The 24,631-nt window shown below is 39.9% G+C and overlaps 2 protein-coding genes across 4 annotated transcripts in view; one reads left to right on the top strand and one right to left on the bottom strand.

Annotated features, from left to right (window-relative positions):
- KRR1 (KRR1, small subunit processome component homolog) lies at positions 1,261–14,190 on the top strand. Its single transcript, XM_005679734.3, has 10 exons — positions 1,261–1,404; positions 4,297–4,469; positions 6,046–6,180; positions 6,363–6,488; positions 6,576–6,659; positions 7,738–7,794; positions 9,049–9,219; positions 11,954–12,031; positions 12,123–12,222; positions 13,879–14,190. The coding sequence occupies exons 1-10, from the start codon at positions 1,320–1,322 to the stop codon at positions 14,016–14,018; spliced, it is 1,149 nt and encodes a 382-aa protein (XP_005679791.3). The 5' UTR covers positions 1,261–1,319; the 3' UTR covers positions 14,019–14,190.
- GLIPR1 (GLI pathogenesis related 1) overlaps positions 14,835–24,631 on the bottom strand; it is a 60,433-nt gene continuing 50,636 nt past the window's right edge. For 2 of the 3 annotated variants that reach the window (XM_018047568.1, XM_018047567.1), the window contains exons 5-6: positions 18,167–18,252; positions 14,835–15,400 (exon numbers count right to left, since the gene is read on the bottom strand). In XM_018047568.1, coding sequence (XP_017903057.1) covers positions 15,129–15,400; positions 18,167–18,252 — 358 coding nt within the window. In that variant the 3' untranslated portion in view covers positions 14,835–15,128. The remainder of the gene's footprint in view (positions 15,401–18,166; positions 18,253–24,631) is intronic. The other variant, XM_005679730.3, reaches the window with a different exon arrangement.

The raw sequence follows: 24,631 nt of genomic DNA, 5'->3' as shown, positions 1-24,631 counted from the left end.
ATCCAACTTGTCAAATGCTTTCTCTATTTGTGCTGCAGATAAATTTAAAAATGGATAGCAATAAGACAATTTAACCAAAGAAGTATCATCGTTGTCGTGTGTAAGAACTTTTAGGTTCCTAGCAGTATAGAGTCATAGAAAGGACATCGTGACATCAGCCACGTATACCGTGTTGGGGTAGATAGGCGTTCCTCATTTTTCCAGCCTCTCAGCAGTAGAGAATCCGCCTACTAATACAGGAGTCCTCCCCCACCGCGGCCCCGTCAACTCCCACGCCCCCCAGCCCCTGCCATTGGATCCGTGGTTCCAGATCTCCTGGAGAAAGAAATGGGTAACCCATTCCAGTATTCTTGCCTGGAAAATCCCACGCACAGAGAAGCCTGCCAGGCTACAATCCATGGGGTCACAAAGAGTTGGACTTAGCAGACTGAACAGGCTAGGTGAAAAACTTTAGAATTGTCGCTTAATTACTGTATCTCTGCTTAGAAATGCCAGGACCCTAGACAGTAACCATCAGAAACAATGACTTTGAAAACTTATTAATATTGTCCCCCCCCCAAAAAAAAAATCAACCTTAGCTTTGCTTTAACTTCGTCTTTGTTTCAAGGATTAGAAATAATGTTAAATAAATACCCTCCGACAAAAGTCTCACAATAAATGTCACGGCTCATATATTCTCATATCTGTACCACCTCCCAACGCCTAGCACGTATCGAAGTGAAGTGAAGTCGTTCAGTCGTGTCCGACTCTTTGCGACCCCATAGACTGCAGCCTACCAGGCTCCTCTGTCCCTGGGATTCTCCAGGCAGGAATACTGGAGTGGGTTGCCATTTCCTTCTCCAGGAGATCTTCCCAACCAAGGGATCGAACCTGGGTCTCCCGTATTGCAGGCAGATGCTTTACCATCTGAGCCACCAGGGAAGTCTCATATGAATATTTACCGAATGAGTGATAGCACTGAGATTCAAGTTGCACTCTAGCTAAAGCTTGGAGTCTTGCTTTTCGCGTTAGACCCTGAGTGCATGAGAAAACGAAGGATAAAAACCTTCTCCGACTTGCTGCCAGTGCTAAACTATTAATTCCCAACACGCAATAGAACTCCGTAGTTACCCGCGCCAGGTCAAAGCAGTCTCCAGCTCTCCTTTGGCTACCCGGGACCAGAGCAGAAGTTTATGCAAATACGCGGGCTCTAGCGTGCGCACGCGCACAGACTGCGCAGAGCTCTTCTGAGTTCGGTGGAACTCAATTTGAGTACGCGGATTACAGCCGGGAGGATTTACGGAGGTTTCGCTTCCGGTAGTACCGGAAGCAGCTTGAAGATGGCGTCCTCTAAGCAGAATGGGCCGACTGTAGCGTCGGGGAAAAGCGAACTTCGTTCCGCGAAGCCGACGTCGGAGAACCGAGGTGAGATTGTCTAAAAACCGAAGCCTGGAGTTTGTGGATTTTGAGTTGTTTGTTTGTTTTTTTTTTTGCTTTCGCTGGGTAGGCACGTGTAACGCCGCCTTGGGCTTGTTCTGTGAGTTTGTGTACCTGTGATTGCCGATTTGGGGGGTTGTTGACCAGACTTGAGGATTGACCGGCCTGTACGGTGCCAGCCACGTGTTCCTAATTTATTGCTTCTGCTGAAAGCCTCCAAAGTAGAGATGTTGCTGAGTGCGTGTTCTGTAAAAATATGAGGATTAAGAAATTGAGGAGGGCGCTTCAGGGCCTTAAACTGGCGGCGGTGTTTGGAAATCGTTGGCAGAATGAGGGGTGAGGTGGGAGAAAGTGGTGGTTATCAGTGAACGAGTGGTAGCGGTAATGAAGGGCTAAGACAGCAGTAGTGATAGAAGGAGGTAACCGGCGTGCCCTTAGCCTCGATTTGTCAGCCATTGAAAAAATTTCGGAACGTTTGTTGTTATTCCTATTTCTCCGGTTGCTGAAGTTATCAGCCAACCCAGCGCCTACTCTTTCAGCTGCGTTGTTTTTAAATTGCTGTCTTGCTTTGCGCTCGCGCTCTTGTTTTATCCATTATCTTCTGTGTGGTAGACAGAGAAATAGCCTGGGGCCTGCTCAGCCAGAGTTGCTGGAAATATTAAAAACCTCAAACTTCGATTCTATAGGCGTTAGAGATTTAAAGTGTTTTGTTGTTTTAATTAAGGGTGTGGCAGAGGCCGGTGCATATACAGCTTAAAGAATAAAACCAACAGGTGAAAAGCAGCCTGTCAGAGCGTTAAGAACAGAGCATTACCAACCATACCTCCAAAACCCCCTACGTGCACCTCTCAGATCCTTCTTTTACTTTAGGGACTTAAAGTAACCATTCTGAATCATGTTGAGTATTCTGTTTCCTTTCTTCATAATCTTTACTATGCCCAAAATGTTTTAATTTTGTCGGGTTTTGAATTTTACATGAATGAAAAAGGATTTTAGGTATTTTCTTGTATCTTGCTTCCTAGGCTAAACTTTGTTGTTATTCAGTTAGGACAATACTTGTAGCTGTAATTTATTCTTTTTGCTACTGTATGATGTTCCCTTGTATGAATACACGCTAATGTATATTTTCATTTTAATGTTGCTGGACATTTGGATTGTTCCCATTGTTATTATAAGCATCTTTATACATTTCTCCTGGTTAACATATTCTGGAGTTTCTCTGTTTATGTACATTACATGGGATTGGAATCTTTGTAGTGTAGGGTAGAGCATGTGCAAATAATAATATATACTTCCAGAAGTGGTAGGAGCGCTAACACTTGGCTGTTATCTGAATTTTAAATTTGTTGTTTTGTTAAGTATGAAATCATATTGTGGTTTTAATTCAAACTATCCTGATTGCTAATGAGATTATACGTCTTTACACATGTTTGGGGTTTATTTGTTGTTCTTGTATTGTGGAACTAAACTTTTATCTCCTTAGCCAGGTGTTTTTCTTTTTCTTTTCTTTTTTTTTTTTTTTAATTCACAACCAACGAGTTGTTTAAATTGGTAGGATCTTGGTCAGATAGGTTTTTGTGGTGGTTTAGTCACTAAGTCTTGTCCAACTCTTCCGACCCCACGGACTGTAGCCTGCCAGGCTCCTCTGTCCGTGGGATTCTCCAGGCAAGAATACTGGAGTGGGTTGCCATTTCCTTCTCCAGGGCATGTTCCTGACGCCAGGGATCAAGATTGCAGGCATATTCTTTACCAACTGAGCTAGGAGGGAAGCCCAGATGCGTATTTTAAGTAGTCAGTATTGCAGAATTTTAGGATTTTTTTCAGGATATTGAGGAGTAAATGGTAAATGAAGACTAATTCTCTGTGACTTGAGCCCTAAATAACAAAGTGGGTGTGAGTAAAAGAAACAGAAAGCAAGTATATCTGACTGGGATGGCTACAATGGACCATAAAGACCTGCTTCTTAAACTTCAGTATGCAAAGAATCTTCTCATGACACCATTAAAACAGATTTCTGGGCTTCATCTCAGAGGTTCGCATTTACTAGGTCTGGATGGAACGCAAGAATTGCATTTCTGGCAAACTCCCAATTTATGCCTGTGCTGCAGGCCCATGGATCAGACCTTTGTGTAACAGTGAGTTAAAATAGAGCTGTTGGATTTAAGAGGTTGTTAAATCCAGGACCAGGAGTTTCACAAGTGATATAGGAGACAATTTATGGACAGTTTTAATGAGAGGAGACCTAGACTGAGTCAGCTTCATATTCCCTTACACAAGTCACTTGAGTGTTTTGAATGGAATATCTTTTCTAAAGTGGAAATAATCATACCAGTTCTTCCTTTCATAGTTTTGATGAGAGTATACGGAAGGAAGTCACCTGAAAGCTCTAAAACCCTATGGTAGTGAATATTAACTGAAAGTATACACTGGAATCAGGTTTTGAAAATTTTATGTATACACACATACAAATATATATACATAGGCTCCACTTCAGTTGAGTCTGAAATGTTACTTTATTTAAAATAGTAATGCAAACCAAATAGCATTTGGATCCTCAACTCTGAAATAGTGTAATGCCGTAGAAGTTTGTGAGTATGCACTGTGTGCCAGGTATACGCCAGTAACTGTGGGCCCAAGGAGCAGAGTCCCTGCCCTCAAGGAACTTTGTCTATGATGCGACGGGAACACATACTACAGATAATTCTAATACAGTATGTTGATAATGACAGAGGCATGTTCTTGGACTGTTGAATAATATAAAAAGCAGGGAAGAAGGAAATGCATGAGAGTATTGGGAAACTTGTGCATGTATGCGTACAAGTGTTCAGAAAAACTTCAAAAGAAGTTAAATCTGATGTATAGACTTTTCCTCCTCTGTAGATGAATCTGAACTCCTCACTGTTCCGGATGGTTGGAAGGAGCCAGCTTTCTCCAAAGAGGACAATCCCAGAGGACTCCTGGAGGAGAGCAGTTTTGCAACTTTGTTTCCGAAATACAGAGAGGCTTACTTGAAAGAGTGCTGGCCATTGGTACAGAAAGCCTTGAATGAACATGTATGCATGTTTTCTATATTGCTCTGAGATTGTTATTGCTTATATCTTTTAAGTAAGTGAATGTGTGATGATGGATTTCTATGTAAAGGTGCTAGCATAGCTGTTTAATTTGATTCGTTTGGTATTTTAAACACACTAGATAAGCATTATCCTTACTGTTCATTTGTTCTTAGTTTTGTGAATAACATTACTTGGCAAAATTCACATGCTTTTACATTTTTAGGGGATTTAAATTTGTAGAGGTGTCTGAACCTCACTTGGAAACTCCAGATTTCAGAGTGTCTGCTCTCTGCTGTGATGATTGCCATCCACCTGTACGGTTTTGAGCTGAGGCACGCTCCTGGCATCGTTTAACATCTTATTGTAAATGAAAGACGATGGATGCGACCGACTTTCCTGTTTGTTGTTCCTGCCGTGCTCCTAGAGCAGTGTATTTGATTTTATTTTTCAAACTGGATTGGGACCCCTTAGAGAATCAGGAAGTCAGTTTAATGGCCATAGTGAACCTTAGGAAAAAAAAAATATCACATGTGGTAAGGATAAGGATCATTTTATGAAGCGTTTGGTTTGTCTCTGTGTGTTTGTGTACACACTAGGTTGTTATAGAAAATCTGTTTCTCAGCTGTGGGACTGCTCTAGAATCATTTGTGCCCACCAGGCATGAGGGTGGTTAGCAAACCAGGCCGTATTTTAGAGCTGTCTACATCTGGGATTAGACCCAATTTGTTTCTGTGTGTGTATGTGTGTTTAAACTGATAGACACCTAACCTAATGTTTAATTGTGTATCATTCATTGTATTGAAATATTCTTGAGGTCATGCTCACAAGTTAGAAAATAGCATTTTTATTTGCTTTGTTGAAGTCTGGTTCTTTTGAAAGTGAATGCATAGATTCTCTAGTTACTGCTTTTATTTTTAAACCTATGACAGTTTGTTTTTACTTTGTATTTAGCTAATATTGTTGTTGTTGTTTAGCTGCTCAGTTGTGTCCATGGACTGCAGCCCACCAGGCTTCTCTGTCCATGAGATTTCCCAGGCAAGAATACTGAAGTGAGTTGCCATTTCCTTCTCCTGGGGATCTTCCCACCCCGGAGAGCGAACCTGCGTCTCTTGTATCTCCTGTATTGATGGGCAGATTCTTCACCACCAAGCCACCAGGGGAGAGTTTGAAAGGGAAAGTCTATTTTCACTCTAGGGGGAAGATTTTAGATTAGAGCAACATCTAGCCAGGGTAGCGAAATTATAAGCTTTACATTTTTACCTTTAAGTCTTAAGTATGACCTCATTTTGATTGATGTGTTTTGTTAGACTGGAGGTAATATTTATTCCAATATGGGTAAATTATCCTAAAGCCAACTATAAATGTTTTCAATTACCTGAGTTTCTTATATTCTTTGAAATCTAAACGTAATCAAGTATCCCTTATTTACATTAACTTTCCAGCTTCTTCAAGGAGAGAATTAAAGGATTTTGAGATATCTTAATGGCACAAAAATGAATAGTTAGGCTAGGACAGGCTCTGTAATCATCTAAAATTGAATTCATTTTCAGATAACTGTTGTTCGCTCCTTTTGTAGCATGTTAATGCAACCCTGGACCTGATTGAGGGCAGCATGACTGTCTGTACTACAAAGAAGACATTTGATCCATACATCATCATTAGGGCCAGAGACCTAATCAAACTGTTAGCCAGGAGTGTTTCATTTGAACAGGTAACTTTAGAATTAAATTTAGACTTTGCTTTATGTGCAGCAACATTAGAGACAACATATATCACTGCCGCCACCCCCTCCCCACTAAAACGTTTTCATTTTTGTGTTTAAATTTCTTGGCTTGGAAAACATTTGTACTTGTAAAGAATGCTGATGAGCTATTTTCTTTATTTTCCCAAAAGGCAATACGAATTCTTCAGGATGATGTTGCATGTGACATCATTAAAATAGGTTCTTTAGTAAGAAATAAAGAAAGATTTGTAAAAAGAAGACAACGGCTTATTGGTCCCAAAGGATCTACTTTGAAGGTACTTTTTATTAGTGAAAAAGTATGTCTTCCTCTATTGTTAGTTTTTCAGTGTACTGAAGTTCAACTTTTTGCTCTTCTGATATAGGCATTGGAACTCTTGACAAACTGTTACATTATGGTTCAGGGAAACACAGTTTCAGCCATTGGACCTTTTAGTGGCTTGAAAGAGGTGAGATTTATGCTCTTAAATTAGTTTTAGCAAAGAATAAATGAAAAAATATGGGTATACTATAATAGTTCATTGGATAATGTATTGTTTCATAATTTAAAAAAATTGTGCTTTGTTTGGTTTTCATTAGTAAATTCTTCATGTAATTTGAGGGAATAGCCACTGCTGAACCTTAACATATCATGGCCAACTTTTGGTAACTACAGAGAGATTCATTTCTGAATTCATCATTACTTCCCCTACTACAGGTTTTAAGTGGGTATTTTAAGATCTCAGTCTGTAGCAAACATTAGAAGACACATGGGTTTAAATGACTGGAGAATTGAGATCTTGTTCTTTGCAGTAACAGGTACAGCCAGTAGAGGTCAGGCCCAGAAGACTTCTTTTAAGATGTATTTTCTTTGAGTTTTAATATGTTAATGTTTCATAAATATTAGTTTGTCACATGTTATGAGAAAATCTATAGAGCACATACTGTTTCTGTAAGCTCCTTTTGAGGCTTTTGTTGTGTGTATCTGGCTGTGAGCTCTTACTTCCTTTCCAGGGCCTTTAATAATACTTCTGGACCTCTTTCTCATAAGTATCTGCTTTTTTCACATGGCGCAACAACAACTTAGGTGTCTTGAATATTTCATAGTTTTGTAGAGTCTAAGTATATTATTTAATTCTTACAACAGATCCTTAAGGTGGTTTTATTTCAAATGTATTACAGAATTCAAAAGCTGAAGTCAGGAGGAAAATTAAGTGACTTTCCTCTATGAAGTCCCAGCATTTGCTCACATATTTTCTAACTCTAAGTCCAGCTCTCGTTCCCTAAATTGCACAGCTGCAGACTGTTGTGTTAATTCTGTGTATCACTTTTTTAGCAGTAAAATTGAGAGACTTCATTGTATCCAAGTGAGGTTAACTATTATGAAAGATCCAGAAGCCACTCAGAACAGTTGAAGGGACTACTATATCCAATTTGATAGCCATTGCCTGGTTCATAGGTTATTTTGCAATATATTAATCCTCTTCTACCTAGTTCACTAAGATCTTCATTATAAATAACTGATTCATTTTTCTTTGCAAATTTCAGGTTCGAAAAGTAGTCCTAGACACTATGAAGAATATTCATCCAATTTACAATATTAAAGTGAGTGTTCACTGTTCATTAGTATAACAGTGGTTATCAAATTGTTTTTAGCTACAGAAACTTTTCTTGAAAATAAATCTTTTATGAAAGTCTAATATACAAAACAGATAAAGCAGAACTATTTGGGTAGAGTGAAGCCCACTCAACACTATCCCAGTCCTATAGTTCCTTCTTTGAAAGCTTAGGTCTCTGAGGAGTATTGTGTGAAAGAAAGCTGTTGAAGGGAGCTCTGTAATGTAGTGATTCAGTTCTGATACAAATAAAATATGCTTCACGGAATTTGTTGTGAGTGAGTAAGTGAGGTCGCTCAGTCATGTCTGACTCTTTGTGACCCCGTGGACTGTAGCCCATCAGGCTCCTCTGTCCAGGGGATTCTCCAGGCAAGAATACTGGAGTGGGTTGCCATTTGTTGTAGAGGGTACCAATTCAGTTTTCTTAGGCTAAGGAGCCCGCAGACTGTGTTTAAAAGTGTGATCTTTTAGAATTCTGCCATTTTGTGTAAGTATGGAATAATTCAGATTGCATTAAAACTTGTTTTGGAATTTAACACTCAAATTATAGGCTCATTGAGAGAGATGTTATATCCCTGTATGCATAGCATTCAGTGATTGTTCTTGGAGACATAACCATGGTATGTGATGTTTTATGATGGATATTTGTTAAACAGTCCTTGAATTTGATGAATTTGAAAAGTCCTTAGATTGGGGTGAAAAAATGATTTTGTGTTTCACTGGGACATTAAAGAGAGCATGTCTTGCATCTGATGCCTACTTTGCATCCTGTGATGTTTTAGTGTCAATAAAATTCAGGTGGAGTTGGGGGAAATGTGAAATCGCTGGTCTCGTTGATCATGAGAAACTTTAGTTTTTTCTTTCCCTATGATAATTACATTTCATGTGCTACTGAAAGCTTCCTGCTTGTAGGAAACTTCACTAATTAAGCACTCTCTCTGTATAATTAAGTTGAATTTCAAAGGTTTTAATGAAAAACTTAGTCTTATTTTTCATCTCTATTTTAATGATTCTGTTTCTTAATCTAAATTTCTAATGGTTTTCTGATGCTTGGTTAGTTGTGCATATTTGAGATTATTTGCTTTTTCTTTACAGAATTGATTTAATCCTACTGAAGCAGCTAAGAGTTGTTCCTTTTAATTTTATTATTTGTAGGAACATTGTTTATAATGTCTTAGGTTGAGAAACATGTCACTTCTAAAATTAAAGTGTTTACTTTGTTCGTATATTACCATGACCCAAGACCTTAATGATTAAACGAGAGCTGGCGAAAGACTCTGAGTTAAGATCACAAAGTTGGGAAAGGTTTTTGCCACAGTTCAAGCACAAAAATGTGAATAAACGCAAGGAACCAAAGAAGAAAACTGTTAAGAAAGAGTATACACCCTTCCCACCACCACAGCCAGAAAGTCAGGTCAGTATTAGATGTTGAATTTTGTTACAGGAGAGGGAAACCATTTTAATCTGTTTTGTCAGAAACTTTGAGGGTGTCTTAGGTGGAATTTCTGTGGGAGTTTGGGTGTGTAGCGATGCAAGAATCTGAAGGTAAGTGCAGATACACTTCTTTTGAACCAACTATGGAGATGGGGAGTGGAAGCTTCATGCTGTGAGAGTGAAATGGCATCAGGGCGGTTGAGGTTGGTTGCGTCTATGCCTGTAGCCGCTGAATGTTCCACGGTTAAGAAATGCCAGTGACGCAGCCCTGAGTGCTTTCAGTTCTGCTTTAGCCTCATTCATGTGACATGGGCTATATATTTTGCTCTGGATTTGAAATCTTAACTTCCAATATCTGTCCTTTTTTTTTTTTTAAAGATACGAATGCCTCCCATTTTGTCAACTGTCTTCTGGCATAATTTCTTTTCTCTTGCTTGTCGCTGTTTCCTTTCATACTCCCTTTTTCTGTCACACCTGTCTGACAGAGCAGCCCTGAGACTTGCATCAGTCCTAAAACTTGACCTCTTTCCCCATAGTGTGGCTACTAAACAAAGCTGAAGAAAGCCCTCTCTTTGGATCATATTCCTTAAAAGCCCACATTTCCAGCCTCAGATGGTTGCAGCAGTATCCTCTGGCGGCTTTGTGTCCTCCTAATTCTTCTGCCACTCTTCCACCCCCAGTAGATGATGTTGCTTTTTACCCCTCACATATTTGAGGCAAGAACTCTTTCAGCTTGCTCTTGGCTCACATTTTTTTCCCCATCTGCATCAGTCCATTCTTTGCTTGTTCTTTGAGTTCTTTCTTCACCTGTCTGCTGGAGGATCTTTCTTCATTATTCCCTCCCTTGGCTGTATGTTGAAGTTTTTCTTTAAAACCCTTTTTTTCTTCCCCTTTATACTATCTTGTCTTTCCCACAGCCTTGTGTTTGCAGTTTTCAGGGAAGGTTTGATGAAAGGTCAGAGGTGAAAAGGTAATGATGATCATCATAGTGAAAAAAAAAAGCTGTAAATGTTGGATCTTGAGCTCTACATTGGAAAATAAAATGAAGCCAGAAAGAAAGTGTTAGTTGGGAAAAAGTAGTGAGTGACTCAGGTGGTAAAGCATGCTTCTGTAACACCTGGTGTATTCCATGTAGCCCTGTCTTGTACTCACTAGTTGTCTTACCTTCCTCTTCTATGACTGTAAGCTTCTTGAATCAGCAGTGTCTCGTTTGACTTAACTTTGCCACTTATTTGCTATGTTCAGTTGCCCAGTTGGGTCTGACTCTTTGTGACCCCAGATGGACTGCAGTATGCCACTCTTCCCTGTCCATCACCAACTCCTGAAGCGTGCTCAAACTCATATCCATCGAGTTGGTGATACCATCCAACCATCTCATCCTCTGTCGTCCCCTTCTCCTCTTGCCTTCAGTCTCTCCCAGCATCAGGGTCTTTTCCAGTGAGTCAGTGCTTTGCATCAGGTGGCCAAAGGATTGGAGCTTCAGCTTCAGCATCAGTCCTTCCAATGAATATTCAAGACTGATTTCCTCTAGGATGGACTGGTTTGATCTCCTTGCAGTCCAACGGACTCTCAAGAGTAACACCACAGTTCAAAAGCATCAATTATTTGGCACTCGGCTTTCTTTATGGTCCAGCTCTCATATCCGTGCATGACTACTGGAAAAACCATAGCTTTGACTAGACAGACTTTTGTTGGCAGAGTAATGTTTCTGCTTTTTAACATGCTGTCTAGGTTTGTCATAGCTTTTTTCCCAAGGAGTACGCGTCTTTTAATTTCATGGCTGCAGTCACCATCTGCAATGATTTTGGAGCCAAGAAAATCAAGTCTGTCACTGTTTCCATTGTTTCCCGTCTGTGTGCCATGAAGTGATGGGACTGGATGCCACGATCTGAGTTTTAAGCCAGATTTTTCACCTCTCTCTCACTTTCATCAAGAGGCTCTTCAGTTCCTTTTCGCTTTCTGCCATAAGTGTGGTGTCATCTGCATGTCTGAGGTTATGTTAATTAGCATAATTTAACACATTTGTGCCCCCAGTTTCTTTGGACATAAAATGAGGATGATGATCATACCTGTCTCAAAGAATTGTCTATGAGAATTTGAGAATTAAGCAAGTTAGTCATTGTAGAGAGCTTAGTAATAGTTTAGAGCGTTGCCTTAGATAGATCAATTGTATGTTTACTGTTTAATGACTCAGTTGTTACTTGCTCTAATTAGTATTCAGTCGCTACATCCTGACAGTTCTTGCTTTTCATTTTGTATGATGAACAAAATGAAACTTTAAAAAAAAACAAAACAGGGTTTTATCTCCTTTTTTCTGTTCCTTTTATAAAGTGTTACCTTGCTCTCTTCACTCTTCTCAGGAAGCTTCAGTCATTTCTAAATCACATCCCACCTCCCTTACCTGTCATTCATGTTTCTTCATGTCCCAAACTCTTTCCAAGTGTCTTTCCTCACTTTTTTGAGTCATTGACCTTCCGCCTCCCCTGAAGCAGTCGGTTGAGTATTCCCTGGACACCTCACCTACTTTCCTACCTACGTGCTTTTGTGTATGTGTATCCTTGTCAGCTTAGAACACGTTTCCTCCTTCTTAGGCCACTACCTTACGTAAGAGTTTCGACCCTACTGTCTTTACCTCAAGGTCACTGTGAATTTCTTAGGAATTGACTTCCCATCTACATGATTTCTGAAGTAATTGTAAATACTCATTTCAACAGGTTGATAAAGAATTGGCTAGTGGTGAATACTTTTTGAAGGCAAGTCAAAAGAAGAGACAGAAAATGGAAGCAATAAAGGTAAGACTGTGTCTAGCTTGCAACATTAATTGCAAAGTGCATAGATACTTTGGATTCTTACTTAACTGTGAAAACTTTGTTAACCATGTAGGCTAAACAAGCAGAAGCTCTTAGTAAGAGACAAGAGGAAAGAAACAAAGCTTTTATTCCACCTAAAGAAAAACCAGTTCACCTAAAGAAACCTAAGGAAGGTAATGCTGTTTTCTAAGTCTTGTTATGATGCTGAAGTCTGTTAGAGGAAAAGTAAACCCATAGTGAATTTGTTGCATCTCTGAGTTCATGTTAAGAAACAACCGCATCTTTCATCAGTTCTCTCAGCATTTCATTACTCACAAATCCTCGGGACGAGGTGACTGAGATAACCCATAATTTAGTACCAGCTCGTCGGGAAGATCCCCTGGAGAAGGAAATGGCAACCCACTCCAGTATTCTTGCCTGGAGAATCCCATGGATGGAGGAGCCTGGTGGGCTACAGGGTCACAAAGAGTCAGACACGACTGAGCGACTTCACTTTGACTTTCACTGTCTATTTGAGAGTATCCCAGATTGACAGTTGCTTCCTGATCTCTGCTGTGCTAAGGAAGGACTCTTTGTTTTGAAAGACAGAAACCAGAGCAGTGAATCCTCTGTAGAAATAGAGCGGGGAGATCCCTGAGCTCTGCTGTCATGCCCCTTAAAGAGCTTATCAAATTTATACTTTCTTTACTTGTATAATCTGTGACTTAAAACTTGATGCTTGTATTGTTAACATGGATTTCTCATCACCTTGGGTTAAAACAACACCAGCAAAATAGCAGGAATATCTTTCTTACTTAGAGGCTATTAAAAAGACACTCGGAGAAAATATCATCATTCCTGGCCTTGTTTTGACCTACCTTCTCTTTTACATTTTCTTTTCCCCTAGTAACCTTTGTACTCTTCTGTAAAGTAACTCTCTGAAGTGGTCAGTGAGGGGAGGGAGGTCACCAGTATCACAAAGTTCCAGTATTGTACATCACCTATTGGTCTAAGCTGGATGTAACGTTACTATTTTGTTAATATATATCAGTGTTAACAACTTAAAAAATAGTGTATTCTACTTCTTAGATCATTGGTTATATAAAAGTTAAAAATATCATAAGCATCATAATTTTCAGTCTGTAGAGTCGGTCAGTTACGTACTCTCAAGGCGTTCAAATAGTTTAATCTCACTTTAATAGTGAGCAAAGTGTAGCTGTTCCATTGTAGTGGAGACTTGAAGTCTGCTCTCAAGTGGCTGGGGTGTTTGTATGCTGACATTTTATCTTGTGGTTCTTTTATGTCCTGAATACTGTTCCTTAAATGATAAGAAAAAGTTGCCATTTTTCGCTGCTGCTTTTCTTTATTTTGTTCAAACTTTTGGTGTTAACTGCATGGTTTGGTTCTGTTAGGACCTCCAGACACTCTCAGATTATTGTCTTTATTACCAAAATCCTGTTAAATGAAATAATACTAGTCATTCATTGAACTAATATTTGGAAAACTAAGTTTTTAAAAGAGTACTGTAAAGTTCTAGAATGTGGAAATGAATATAAATAATAATTTCAAACAATTTAAGGACAAAAATGTAGTTTCAGCATAGTTGAATCCAGTAATTGGTTCAGATAAAGTGTAATGTCATTTTCATGTATATTCTTATTAGTCTGTTTAAGTACTTTGTTTTCTCCTAGTTTGAAGAAATTTCTAACTTTCCTTTTAGCAGGTATTTTGTATTTTATAATATGACCTTTCAGTTACAATAGTACTCTGAAATTATTCATATTTCTGTAATCTTTGTTTTATTTGGTAAAATCTAAAGAATTACGTGTATTGTTTTTTAATTTATTTAGCTTCTACTGAAACTAAGATTGATGTGGCTGCCCTCAAGGAAAAGGTTAAGAAAGCAAAGAATAAGAAACTGGGAGCTCTTACAGCTGAAGAAGTTAAGCTTAAAATGGAAGCAGATGAAAAGAAAAAGAAGAAAAAGTAACACAAACTCTGAACTAAAATTTATTAAGCTATCTCCTTTTGTAAAGGATTTTGAAATACTATAGTTGGCAACATTAGTTGCCTTATCCATGAGAAGTAATACCCTGATCACTTTTTTCTGAGTTTGTGCTTTATTACAGTGTTAATATAAACAACTGTTCTTTATTAATTATTGTATTGTCCATATGTTTTTTGAAAAATTTCATACAAGAGAGTGGTATATATGTGTTTATATGCATTGTATCTAATCTATTCCAGGCAGGTTTTACCTAAGCATGATTTTAGGGGTAGTTTTTAAGGTTGTTTAGACTTTAAATGTCGGAGAAGGCGATGGTACCCCACTCCTGTACTCCTGCCTGGAAAATCCCATGGATGGAGGAGCCTGGTAGGCTGCAGTCCATGGGGTTGCAAGGAGTCGGACACAACTGAGCGACTTGCCTTTCACTTTTCACTTTCATGCATTGGAGAAGGAAATGGCAACCCACTCCAGTGTTCTTGCCTGGAGAATCCCAGGGATAGGGGAGCCTGGTGGGCTGCCGTCTATGGGGTCGCCCAGAGTCGGACACGACTGAAGTGACTTAGCAGCAGACTTTAAATATTATCATGTCCTAGCATTTGGTTTTGAGGAAGTGCTTTAATGTAATCTCATTTACATTTTGTTCCAAAATTAATTCATAATCCAAAAAAGCAAGGCCTTTTAAATTAATTCCCTTAATTACTATTCCAGTATGTCTGAGGAAGTAGTAAGCCATAAGATATCAAATTGCCAGAGAACGTGGAAAACCAGATACATAGAGTTGGAGCAGCATGCACCAGGTTATTTAGAAGTGTTTTTACTCATGAGGGCCGGTGTGGTGTCTCAGACTCACCTAAATCTAGTTTTGCCACTTTACATATTTAGAAGCTGAGGCGTATGGGGGATAGAGCTTACTCATTGCAAGTCACAGCTGAGGGAGCTTGGAAACAGTGCTGCTTCTTAAAAAGTGGAATGTAAACATGAACCATTTCTTCTTTTGAGTAAGGGTTTGCTGCAAATCAGAAATACACCCAGTAGTTACTGAAACAAAAAACACCATGTTTGAATGAGGATTTTTTTCCTCCTTGGATTGTATTATTTCCAAGTAAATAAATGAGGATATTTGCCCTTGGCCCAAATGATAATTATAACACTAAGTATTAGGATTGGTGGAGTAATTAAGAGAAAAAGAGACGTGTATCTGTCACGTGGAAATATCGGCCGGTCTGGAATAGGATAACCTGTGAAACAGACATGAAATATACTCATTAATGTTGTTCCCCATAATGCAGTAACACAGCTCACATAGATCTTAAACAGTTTAAGGTTTATATACATACGTGTCACTTTGTCTCGTTGTGGGTTAGCTGTAAAATCAGAAGAAAGAAAACAAGAATTAAAAGAGTAGGTACTGGTGAGGCTTTTCTTTTTAAGAGCCAAGTCTCTTAACTATAGCCATTTACTGTTGCTTTGGCTTTACTGCAGTGATTTTCAAAGGTAAATTATTCAAGTTTTTTTGTACTTACTGTAATAACGTGATATTTTTAAATCATCTTGTTTATATAAAACTTTTTATATACCACTACTATAAATGGAAACTCATTTTACATAAGCAGATAAAATAAATGTAATAAAAACAAGACATTGCAATTAAAAATAAGTATTAGTAATAATCAGTGCAGGCAATTTGTTAAATATTTCCCTGAAAATTAAGTTTCTCCCTGAGAAGAAGAATCCTATAATCAGTAGTAAAGAGTGTCCTCTGATCTGTTCTAGTCTGTCATTAACTTATTAATAGGGCATTTGGCTATCAAAAGTCATAACTACTCCTCTCCACTTGACATTCCAAGACCTGGGGGAAAAAATCCACATCTGCCACAGTCTTCTTATATGTTCTGTGAATGGTCAAACACCTTTTCTGCACTGGTTCCAGGCCAGCTGCAGCTGGACTCCTGTGGTGGAATCCTCACCTGCTCGTGAGCGTCTCTGGCCGGCATGCCTATGACTGGGCATCGTCTGCGGTGAACTGCCACCGGAGCTTCCGCTGCTGTAACTTTTCTTGGCACGCACTTCCATGAAATCAAGGGGTGATGTGCTACTTAAATTTTTTCTTACATATATATATTTTTGAAATGTTAAACATCCAACTCTTGAATAGTGAAACAGATATCCTCCACGCACAGGCACTAGCTCAGATCAGCTTGTGTACCATTGGTATTCCCAGTGCATTTTGCAAAACCATCCTAATTTGGCCTCCATTGGTATTTATGAAAAGGTTTTTATTCCCCTCCAGTGTTTGCTGTAATTTGTCAGAGATGGAATCTGGTAGATAAAAGCCTTTATCCTTCAACCCTTACCCCTCTGCAAGGTAGCTTGTGTTTTCCTTTGTCTTAAGAGTCCAGGGGTTTTTAATTATTGTTGTACTGCAGTCTTAAATTTCTGAATTTTATCCCACAAGATTAGAGACCATTTCAAGCTAGATCTCCAAGATCAAAAGCTAAAAGTCCACAAGTTTTCTTCTTGTTATTGTTCTGGTGCTGTTGTTACTAATCGTCTAGATTTTTAAAATAGAATGATTAAAAAAAAATTGCAGTCAAATTAGTGGTCATTTGTCAGCCAGACTAGGCACTTCAGTTGGTTACAAAGGTGAATTAGATAGGCATAACTTCTGTCTGTTTGGAATTCAGTCTAGTGGGAAAGACGGGTAACCAGTAGGAGCAGTAAAATTACTCAACATAATTTAAAATAATTGTCCTCATCACTGATTCTAAAGAAGCATTGTGAGGATTGTTTGAGCATAAAAACATCACCTAAAACTTTGGGCATAAAGATGCTACCAGAATACCAAAGCAAACAAGTTTTGAGATTGGAGGGAGGATGAACTTGGGGATAATAGGTAATATTTATCAAGTGTGTGCCAGGCACTTGTTCCAGATTCTCAGAAAAAGTGGTTGAACTGCAGAGAAATAACTGGCCCAGCAAGGTGGTCAAATATTGCTATATAGCTGGAGTAAAAATGAGAATTTAATGTATACAAATCAGGAAGAAGGGAACAAATAGTTGAGAAGAATTGGACTTCGAAAACATGTAAGCAATAGAACACTTTGGCCAAACAAAAACGTATGCTGTTAAACTCAGCCCATTCCAGCCTCCTGCTTCGGCCACCCCCACCAGTCCTGTAGCCCTGAGAGGTTCAGCTGGTTACAGATAAAGGCCCAAAAGCAGTAGAGGATTTGCACAACTGTAATGGCTTCATTGAGGCTTCCCTTCACACCTTGTCAAAAAGTGAAAAATAAAAACTAAGATGGGAAGGAATGTGTCTGGAACAGAAAACATAAATGGACTCTTGGCCAACTGTGTATTAATACTTTAAAGTGATGTAAAGCATCCTTGGAAAGTTATCTTCATTGACCTTCTACACTGTTTCTCATTAAATGGTGTCTTACTAGTGAAAAGTGCTACATTGCAACTTTTATTTCATTCAGTTCTGTAGATGAAAATTTGATTCTTAAATGCTTTGGACAGGTAGAATTCTACCTGAACACAATTCAGAATTATTTTTGTTAACTTTGTTACATTTTTGATTTTGCAGAAATTAGCAAATCTTGGGTCTACAATTTCTCATAGTGAGTCATTTGTTCTGATTAGTGCTAACTATAAAGGATATTTGCTTCTTTAAATTTCTCTTGAACGTATAGTCATTCCCAGGACAGTAAGTCATTGCTTTGATTGCTCTCTGATGCCCCTTTTCCTGAAAAGAGCTATTAGGATAAAACAAATATTTTCATTCTTCAGTTCAGTTGCTCAGTCTCGTCCAACTCTTTGTGGCCCCATGGACTGCAGCACACTGGGCTTCCCTGTCCTGAAGCACCAACTCCCCGAGTTTACTCACACTCACGTCCATTGAGTCAGTGACACTATCCAACCGTTTTATCCTCTGTTGTCTCCTCCTGCTTTGAATCTTTCCCAGTATCAAGGCCGTTTCAAATGAGTAAGTTCTTCACATCAGGTGGGCAAAGTTTTGGAGTTTCAGCATCAGCATCAGTCCTCCCAGTGAATATTCAGGACTGATCTCTGGGAAGTTACGAGTTTTGAACACATTGTATTATTGGTAGGTTGTTTCTTTTACTCACTGCAAAGATTGTCCAGACAGTTGTCACTCTTGGGGCAGGCACTGCACGGGGATCCTCTTTTATATGGCCAGGTTGGGTAATTGCCTCTGCGAAGAAGAAGAAAACTATCCATCAGGGAAACTGTCCTCCCCGCCCCGCCCGCCCCCCCAGTGCAGTATATCATGGTCCTTGGCTAAACACTGGACTTCCCACATAGCTCAGTCGGTAAAGCATCTGCCTGCAACGTGGGAAACCTGGGTTCAATTCCTGGGTTGGGAAGTTCCCCTGGAGAAGGAAATGGCAACCTACTCCAGTAGATTCCTGGAGAATCCTATGGACAGAGGAGCCTGGTGGGCTGCGGTTTACGGGATCGCAAGAGTCAGGCACAACTTAGTACTGTCTTCTTTTTGGCTAAATCCTAGGATTGAAGTCCACAAATTCAGAAGATTGATGAGAGAAGTGGAGAGAGGGAAGCAGAAATAGAAGCCTGCTAATATTTGCCAAATTCATTCTAAGTGCCTGTGTTTAGGAACCTTTGTCTTAATCATCTCAGTTAATTCCTGAGACAACGCTGGGAGAAAGTTATTTTTATTTCTGTTTTATAGGTAAGGAAACTACAGCTCAAAGATTAAATTGCCAAAAACCACAATGTACAGATATCAGAGTCAATGAGACCTAGGTTTGATTTTAATGAAATGTTCTCTCTAGTTAATGTCTGGCCTGTGTGATCACTGACACCCATAAAACTGTCCATCTTAGAGAAGCTCTCATGACCCACATTTTTGTTCTCAGTCCAGCAAACTTCCATGGTTCTTATTGGATAGGAGTCTTTTGGCTGGGGTAAGCATCTTCCAAAAGAAAATAACAAGAGCTATGAGGGAGTTCCTAAAGTGCAATTTGTTTTCACATAAAAGACGTGACATTGATAACATAGTAATTACCGAATACTCGTGTACTAGGTGCTGTTCTAAGTGTCCTCGAATGAATCAATCTTCACAATAACCCAATGGGGAAGATACTAATTTTTTTAATTCCCATAGCTAGAGGCTTAACACTCTGTTAAGTAACTGACCAGGATCAGCTTAGAAAGTGAAATAATATCCAAACAATTTACATCTCCATAAATAACTTCAGAGTAGTAATGATGAGCGGCTGTACATTTATTTCAATGAACTTGCCATTGCACTAATCTTTTTTTGGAACTCTGCTTTTGGAAAGGAGTTCTTGACTTTTTCGTGTCATGGACCCTTTGGCAGCCTGGTGGAGCCTACAGGTTCTTTCTCGAAACAGTTTTAAAATAGCTAAAATAAAATTCATACGATTACAAAGTAAGCCAATTAAATTGAAATAATTATTAACATGTTAATACTTGTGATATACAAACATACTTCTCTGTGTATTAGATCAGAGCTAGCAAGGAGTCTGGTATCCCAGGTGGCTCTGGTGGTAAAGAACCCACCTGCCAGGGCAGGAGACGTAAGAGATAGGGGTTTGATCCCTGGGCCGGGAAGATCCCCTGGAGAAGGAAATGGCAATCCACTCCAGTATTCTTGCCTGGAGAATCCCATGAGCAGAGTAACCCGGTGGGCTATAATCCACAGGGTCGCGAGGAGTCAGACACGACTGATGCAACTTAGCGCAGCACAGCAGGGAGTCTAATAATTAACTAATTTTAGTGATGAGTACAAACTCTATTTTGAGAGGACGACAACTAGGATGTGATATGAGATATCTGACATTTATAAAGACGCAAGTAGTGCTGTCCAGCCATAAGTATTGCTGATGTGACTGGAATGTTAATTCATTAAAAATATTTTCTATAGAAGTTAGTGAAAAAGATGTAACGTTTTTCTAATTCAAATTCATGGACTCCTATCCTCTAATTCTATACATTTTTTTTTGAAGTTAAGAACTTCCCCCTTTGAAGACATTACTTTTTACTAACACCTCAATTCCGACTAAAAATACATGTTCAAATTCTTTGGCTCCAAGTTAATTTAGGTTGTTTCAGAAATTAAATTTAGCCCCCGCTTACTCTATACTGTAGAAAATAGTCTAAGGAATATAGTAGAGGTTCTGATAACAGCTATGGAAGATATCCAAAATAGACATTAGTCCTTGGGATATCTTTCACTGTTAAAAAGCACAGTACTCTTTGAGTTAAATTCTAGAATGTGTTTAATGCAATCACTTATACTACTTCATACTTTGTTTAATTGTGCATTCTGTACTATTAAGAAGAGGAAAAAATTGCTGCTTCAAAAACAAGCCAAAAGTAAGGCAGTTGTGACTTGCAGTGAAATGGCAGAATTCACCTTGGGAAAAAAAATGTTCTGCAAAGACCTGGATTTTGTCTAGAAGGCAATGATTAAGACCAAGAGACCTACAGACTCTGTGCAATAGAAATAAAAGCAAAAATAAACAAATGGAACCTAATCAAACTTACAAGCTTTTGCACAGCAAAGGGAAACCACAGATAAAATGAAAAGACAACCTATGAATTGGGAGAAAATAGGTGCAAATGGTATGACCCACAAGGCTTAATTTCTAAAATATACAAATAGCTCATACAGCTCAATAACAAATCAACCAATCAAAAAATGGACAGAAGATCTAAATAGACACTAATCCAAAGAAGACATGCAAATGGCCAACAGGCACATGAAAAGATGCTCAACATCACTCGTTACTGTTGCTGCTGCTGCTGCTGAGAGGTGCAAATCAAAACCGTAGTGAAGTGCCGCCTCACACTGGTCAGAATGGCTACAAGTAACAAATGCTGGAGAGGGTGTGAAGTAAAGGGAATATATATGGAATATGGTGGCGGTTTAGTCGCTAAGTCGTGTCCGACTCTTGCAACCCCATGGACTGTAGCCCGCCGGGCTCCTCTGCCCATGCGATTCTCCAGGCAAGAAAACGAGTGGGTTGCCATTTCCTTCTCCAGGGGACCTTCCTGACCCAGGAATCAAACCCAGGTCTCCTGCACTGCAGGCAGATTATTTATCAACTAAGCTATGGGGGAAGCCCAATATAAGCCATATATATATATATATTATATATATATGGAATATAACTGACCGTAAAAAAAAATGAAATAATGCTATTGGCAGCAACATGGATAGAGCTAATAATTATACTAGGTGAAGTAAGAAAGACAAATACCATATGCCATCATATAAATGTGAAATCTAAAGTATGACACAAATTTATCTACAAAACAGAAACAAATATAGAGAACAAACTTGTGGCTGCCAAAGGATAAGGTGGGGGAGGGGTGGATTAGGAGTTTGGGATTAGCAAATCCAACTATTTTATATGTATAACTGAATTGGGCTTCCTGGTGGCTCAGTAGTAAAGAATCCACCTGCCAGTGGGAGATGTAGGTTCATAGACAGAAGAACGTGGCAGGTTGCAGACCACGGGGCTGCAAGAGTCAGACATGACTTAGCGGCTGAACAACGGAATCACTGCTGTATGCCGGAAACTAACACAACACTGTAAATCAACTGTACGTCAATAAAGTAAAATTTTATAAAAAGAGACAAGGGAGGCTACGTATTCTGCCCAGTGGAGAAGTAGGAGGTTTCAGTGTTCCCCTGGTTGCCTGAGGGTTGGGGCCCTGGGACTCTGGTGAAGAGGAAAGAAAGATCTTTATAAAGAAAAGCTCAGAGATGAGTAACAGTCCCCAAGGCAGTGATGGCCAAAGGACACGGTCCTGTACCGTCTGCCTATGGAGGCGATTGCTTCCACTTCTGTGGTGTAATCGTCTCTTCAGCCATCTGCGTGGAGGTGGGGCCCACGGTGACAGAGAAGAGTCCGTTCAGGACGTTGCAGATCGGGGACACCCGAGGTGACTGGGAGGGGAGGAGTCGACCCGGGCAAGGCAGTGGAAGCGGGCCGAGAGCAGGACTGCAGAGCTGAGCGCCCAGAGCCCATTCTGAGGGAATTTCAGAAACGCTGGGGAGGGACTCGACTTTTCAGAATTACACGGCAGTTCTTGTGTAGAGAAGGAAGAACAGGCTCAGATGGACACGAGGACCCTCTTCACTGGTCCCTGGGCTCCCCTCCACTCACCTTCCAGTCCTTTCCCCACAGGCATGCCCAGTGAGCTCCAAATTGAAGGCAAGTCTTGTCACCTTCTGCTTAAAACACCTGGATGGCTTCAGCTCATGGGTGGGTCAAGTCAACCTGCAGAGGCCTACAAGGCCCTGGGCGATCTGCGCTGCCTCCTCCCCCAGCTTCATCGCATTCACGGGCCAAGCGCCCTGGTCTCTCTCTGTTCTCTCATCCTTTCCACAGGAGCTGGTCTTTTGTTTTCATGACTGAATATCTAACTGTTTCTGAGATTCTCCACGTGCCTGGTTCCTTCTCACTCTTTATGCCTAAGCTCAAATATATTGCAGAAAGCCCTTTCCTGAGCATTTTATCTCAAACAAGGGTCCTGCCTACTCATAGTGTCAATTACAGCATTTCTATTTCCAGCATGGCTCCTATCATCATGCAGTTATTTCATCTGTACTTTTATTGTCTGAACGCCACAGACAATAAACTCCAAAGGGGCAGGGACTGTGTCTGGCTTGTTGTCCTATGAAGTTGAGTGAACACATATTTATTGAATAATTGACTGAATACGTGCTTTTATTTGTATGGATAAATGAATGTTACTCAGTGTTCATAGAAACATTATGTAATGTGCTGTGCTTACTCAGTTGTGTCCAGCTCTTTGCAACCACGTGGACTGTATCCCACCAGGCTCCTCTGCCCATGGAGATTCTCCAGGAAAGAATACTGGCATGGGTTGCCATGCCCTCCTCCAGGGGATCTTCCCAACTCAGGGATCGAACTCAGGTCTTCCACACTGCAGGCAGATTCTTCACCATCTGAGCCACCAGGGAAGCCCAAATAGGAATTTGCTTACAAGTTTTACAACTTGGTATTGTTTATATCTCTGAAATCAAGAAAAGTGAGTTTAAACCAAGAGAACTCACTTTTGTACCTTATTATTAAGGACATGCACTCATCTCTCCTCCTGCGAAAACAACAAAATTGCAACTAGCTGAACAACCGTTGACAAGAGGTTATTATTATTATCTGGGTCATGAAGATCTTTTTTGTACAGTTCTTCTGTGTATTCTTGCCACCTCTTCTTAATATCTTCTGCTTCTGTTAGGTCCATGCCATTTCTATCTCTGTTGTGCCCATCTTTGCATGAAATGTTCCCTTGGTATCTCTAATTTTCTTGAAGAGATCTCTAGTCTTTCCCATTCTGTTGTTTTCCTCTATTTCTTTGCATTTATCACTGAGGAAGGCTTTCTTATCTCTCCTTGCTGTCCTTTGGAACTCTGCATTCAAGTGGGCATATCTTTCTTTTTCTCCTTTTCCTTTTGCTTTTCTTGTTTTCATAGTTGGTTGTAAGGCTTCCTCAGACAACCATGTTGCCTTTTTGCATTTCTTTTTCTTGGGGATGGTTTTGATCACTGCCTCCTGTACAACGTTATGAACCTTCATCTATAGCTCTTCAGGAGCTCTGTCTATCAGATCTAATCCCTTGAATCTATTTGTCACTTCCACTGTTTAGTCATAAGGGATTTGATTTAGATCATATCTGAATGGTCTAGTGGTTTTCCCTACTTTCTTCAATTTAAGTCTGAATTTGGCAATAAGGGGTTCATGAAGGCAATGGCACCCCACTCCAGAACTCTTGCCTGGAAAATCCCATGGACGGAGGAGCCTGGTGGGCCGCAGTCCATGGGGTTGCTAAGAGTCAGACACGACTGAATGACTTCACTTTGACTTTTCACTTTCATGCATTGGAGAAGGAAATGGCAACCCACTCCAGTGTTCTTGCCTGGAGAATCCCAGGGACGGGGGAGCCTGGTGGGCTGCCATCTATGGGGTTGCACAGAGTCGGACACGACTGAAGCGACGCAGCAGCAGCAGCAGCAGATCTGAGCCACAGTCAGCTACCGGTCTTGTTTTTGCTGACTGTATAGAGTTTCTCCATCTTTGGTTGCAAAGAATATAATCATTCTGATCTCAGTGTCGACCATCTGGTGATGTCCATGTGTAGAGTCTTCTCTTGTGTTGTTGGAAGAGGGTGTTTGCTATGACCAGTGTGTTCTCTTGGCAAAACTCAGCCTTTGCCCTGCTTCATTCTGTACTCCAAGGCCAAACTTCCCCATTACTCCAGGTATTTCTTAACTTCCTACTTTTGCATTCTAGTCCCCTATAATGAAAAGGACGTCTTTTTTGGGTATTAGTTCTAGAAGGTCTTATAGGTCTTCACAGAACCGTTCAACTTCAGCTCCTTCATCTTTATTGGTCAGGGCATAGACTCGGATTACTGTGATATTGAATGGTTTGCCTTGGAAATGAAAAGAGATCATTCTGTCATTTTGAGATTGTATCCAAGTAATGCATTTTGGACTCTTGTTGACTATGATGGCTACTCCATTTCTTCTAAGGGATTCTTTCCCACAGTAGTAG

This window comes from Capra hircus, chromosome 5 (assembly GCF_001704415.2).
Source record: "Capra hircus breed San Clemente chromosome 5, ASM170441v1, whole genome shotgun sequence".
NCBI classification, from domain to species: Eukaryota; Metazoa; Chordata; class Mammalia; order Artiodactyla; family Bovidae; genus Capra; species Capra hircus.
Note: the sequence above shows the minus strand (reverse complement) of the source record. Positions and strands in the feature narration are given on the sequence as shown.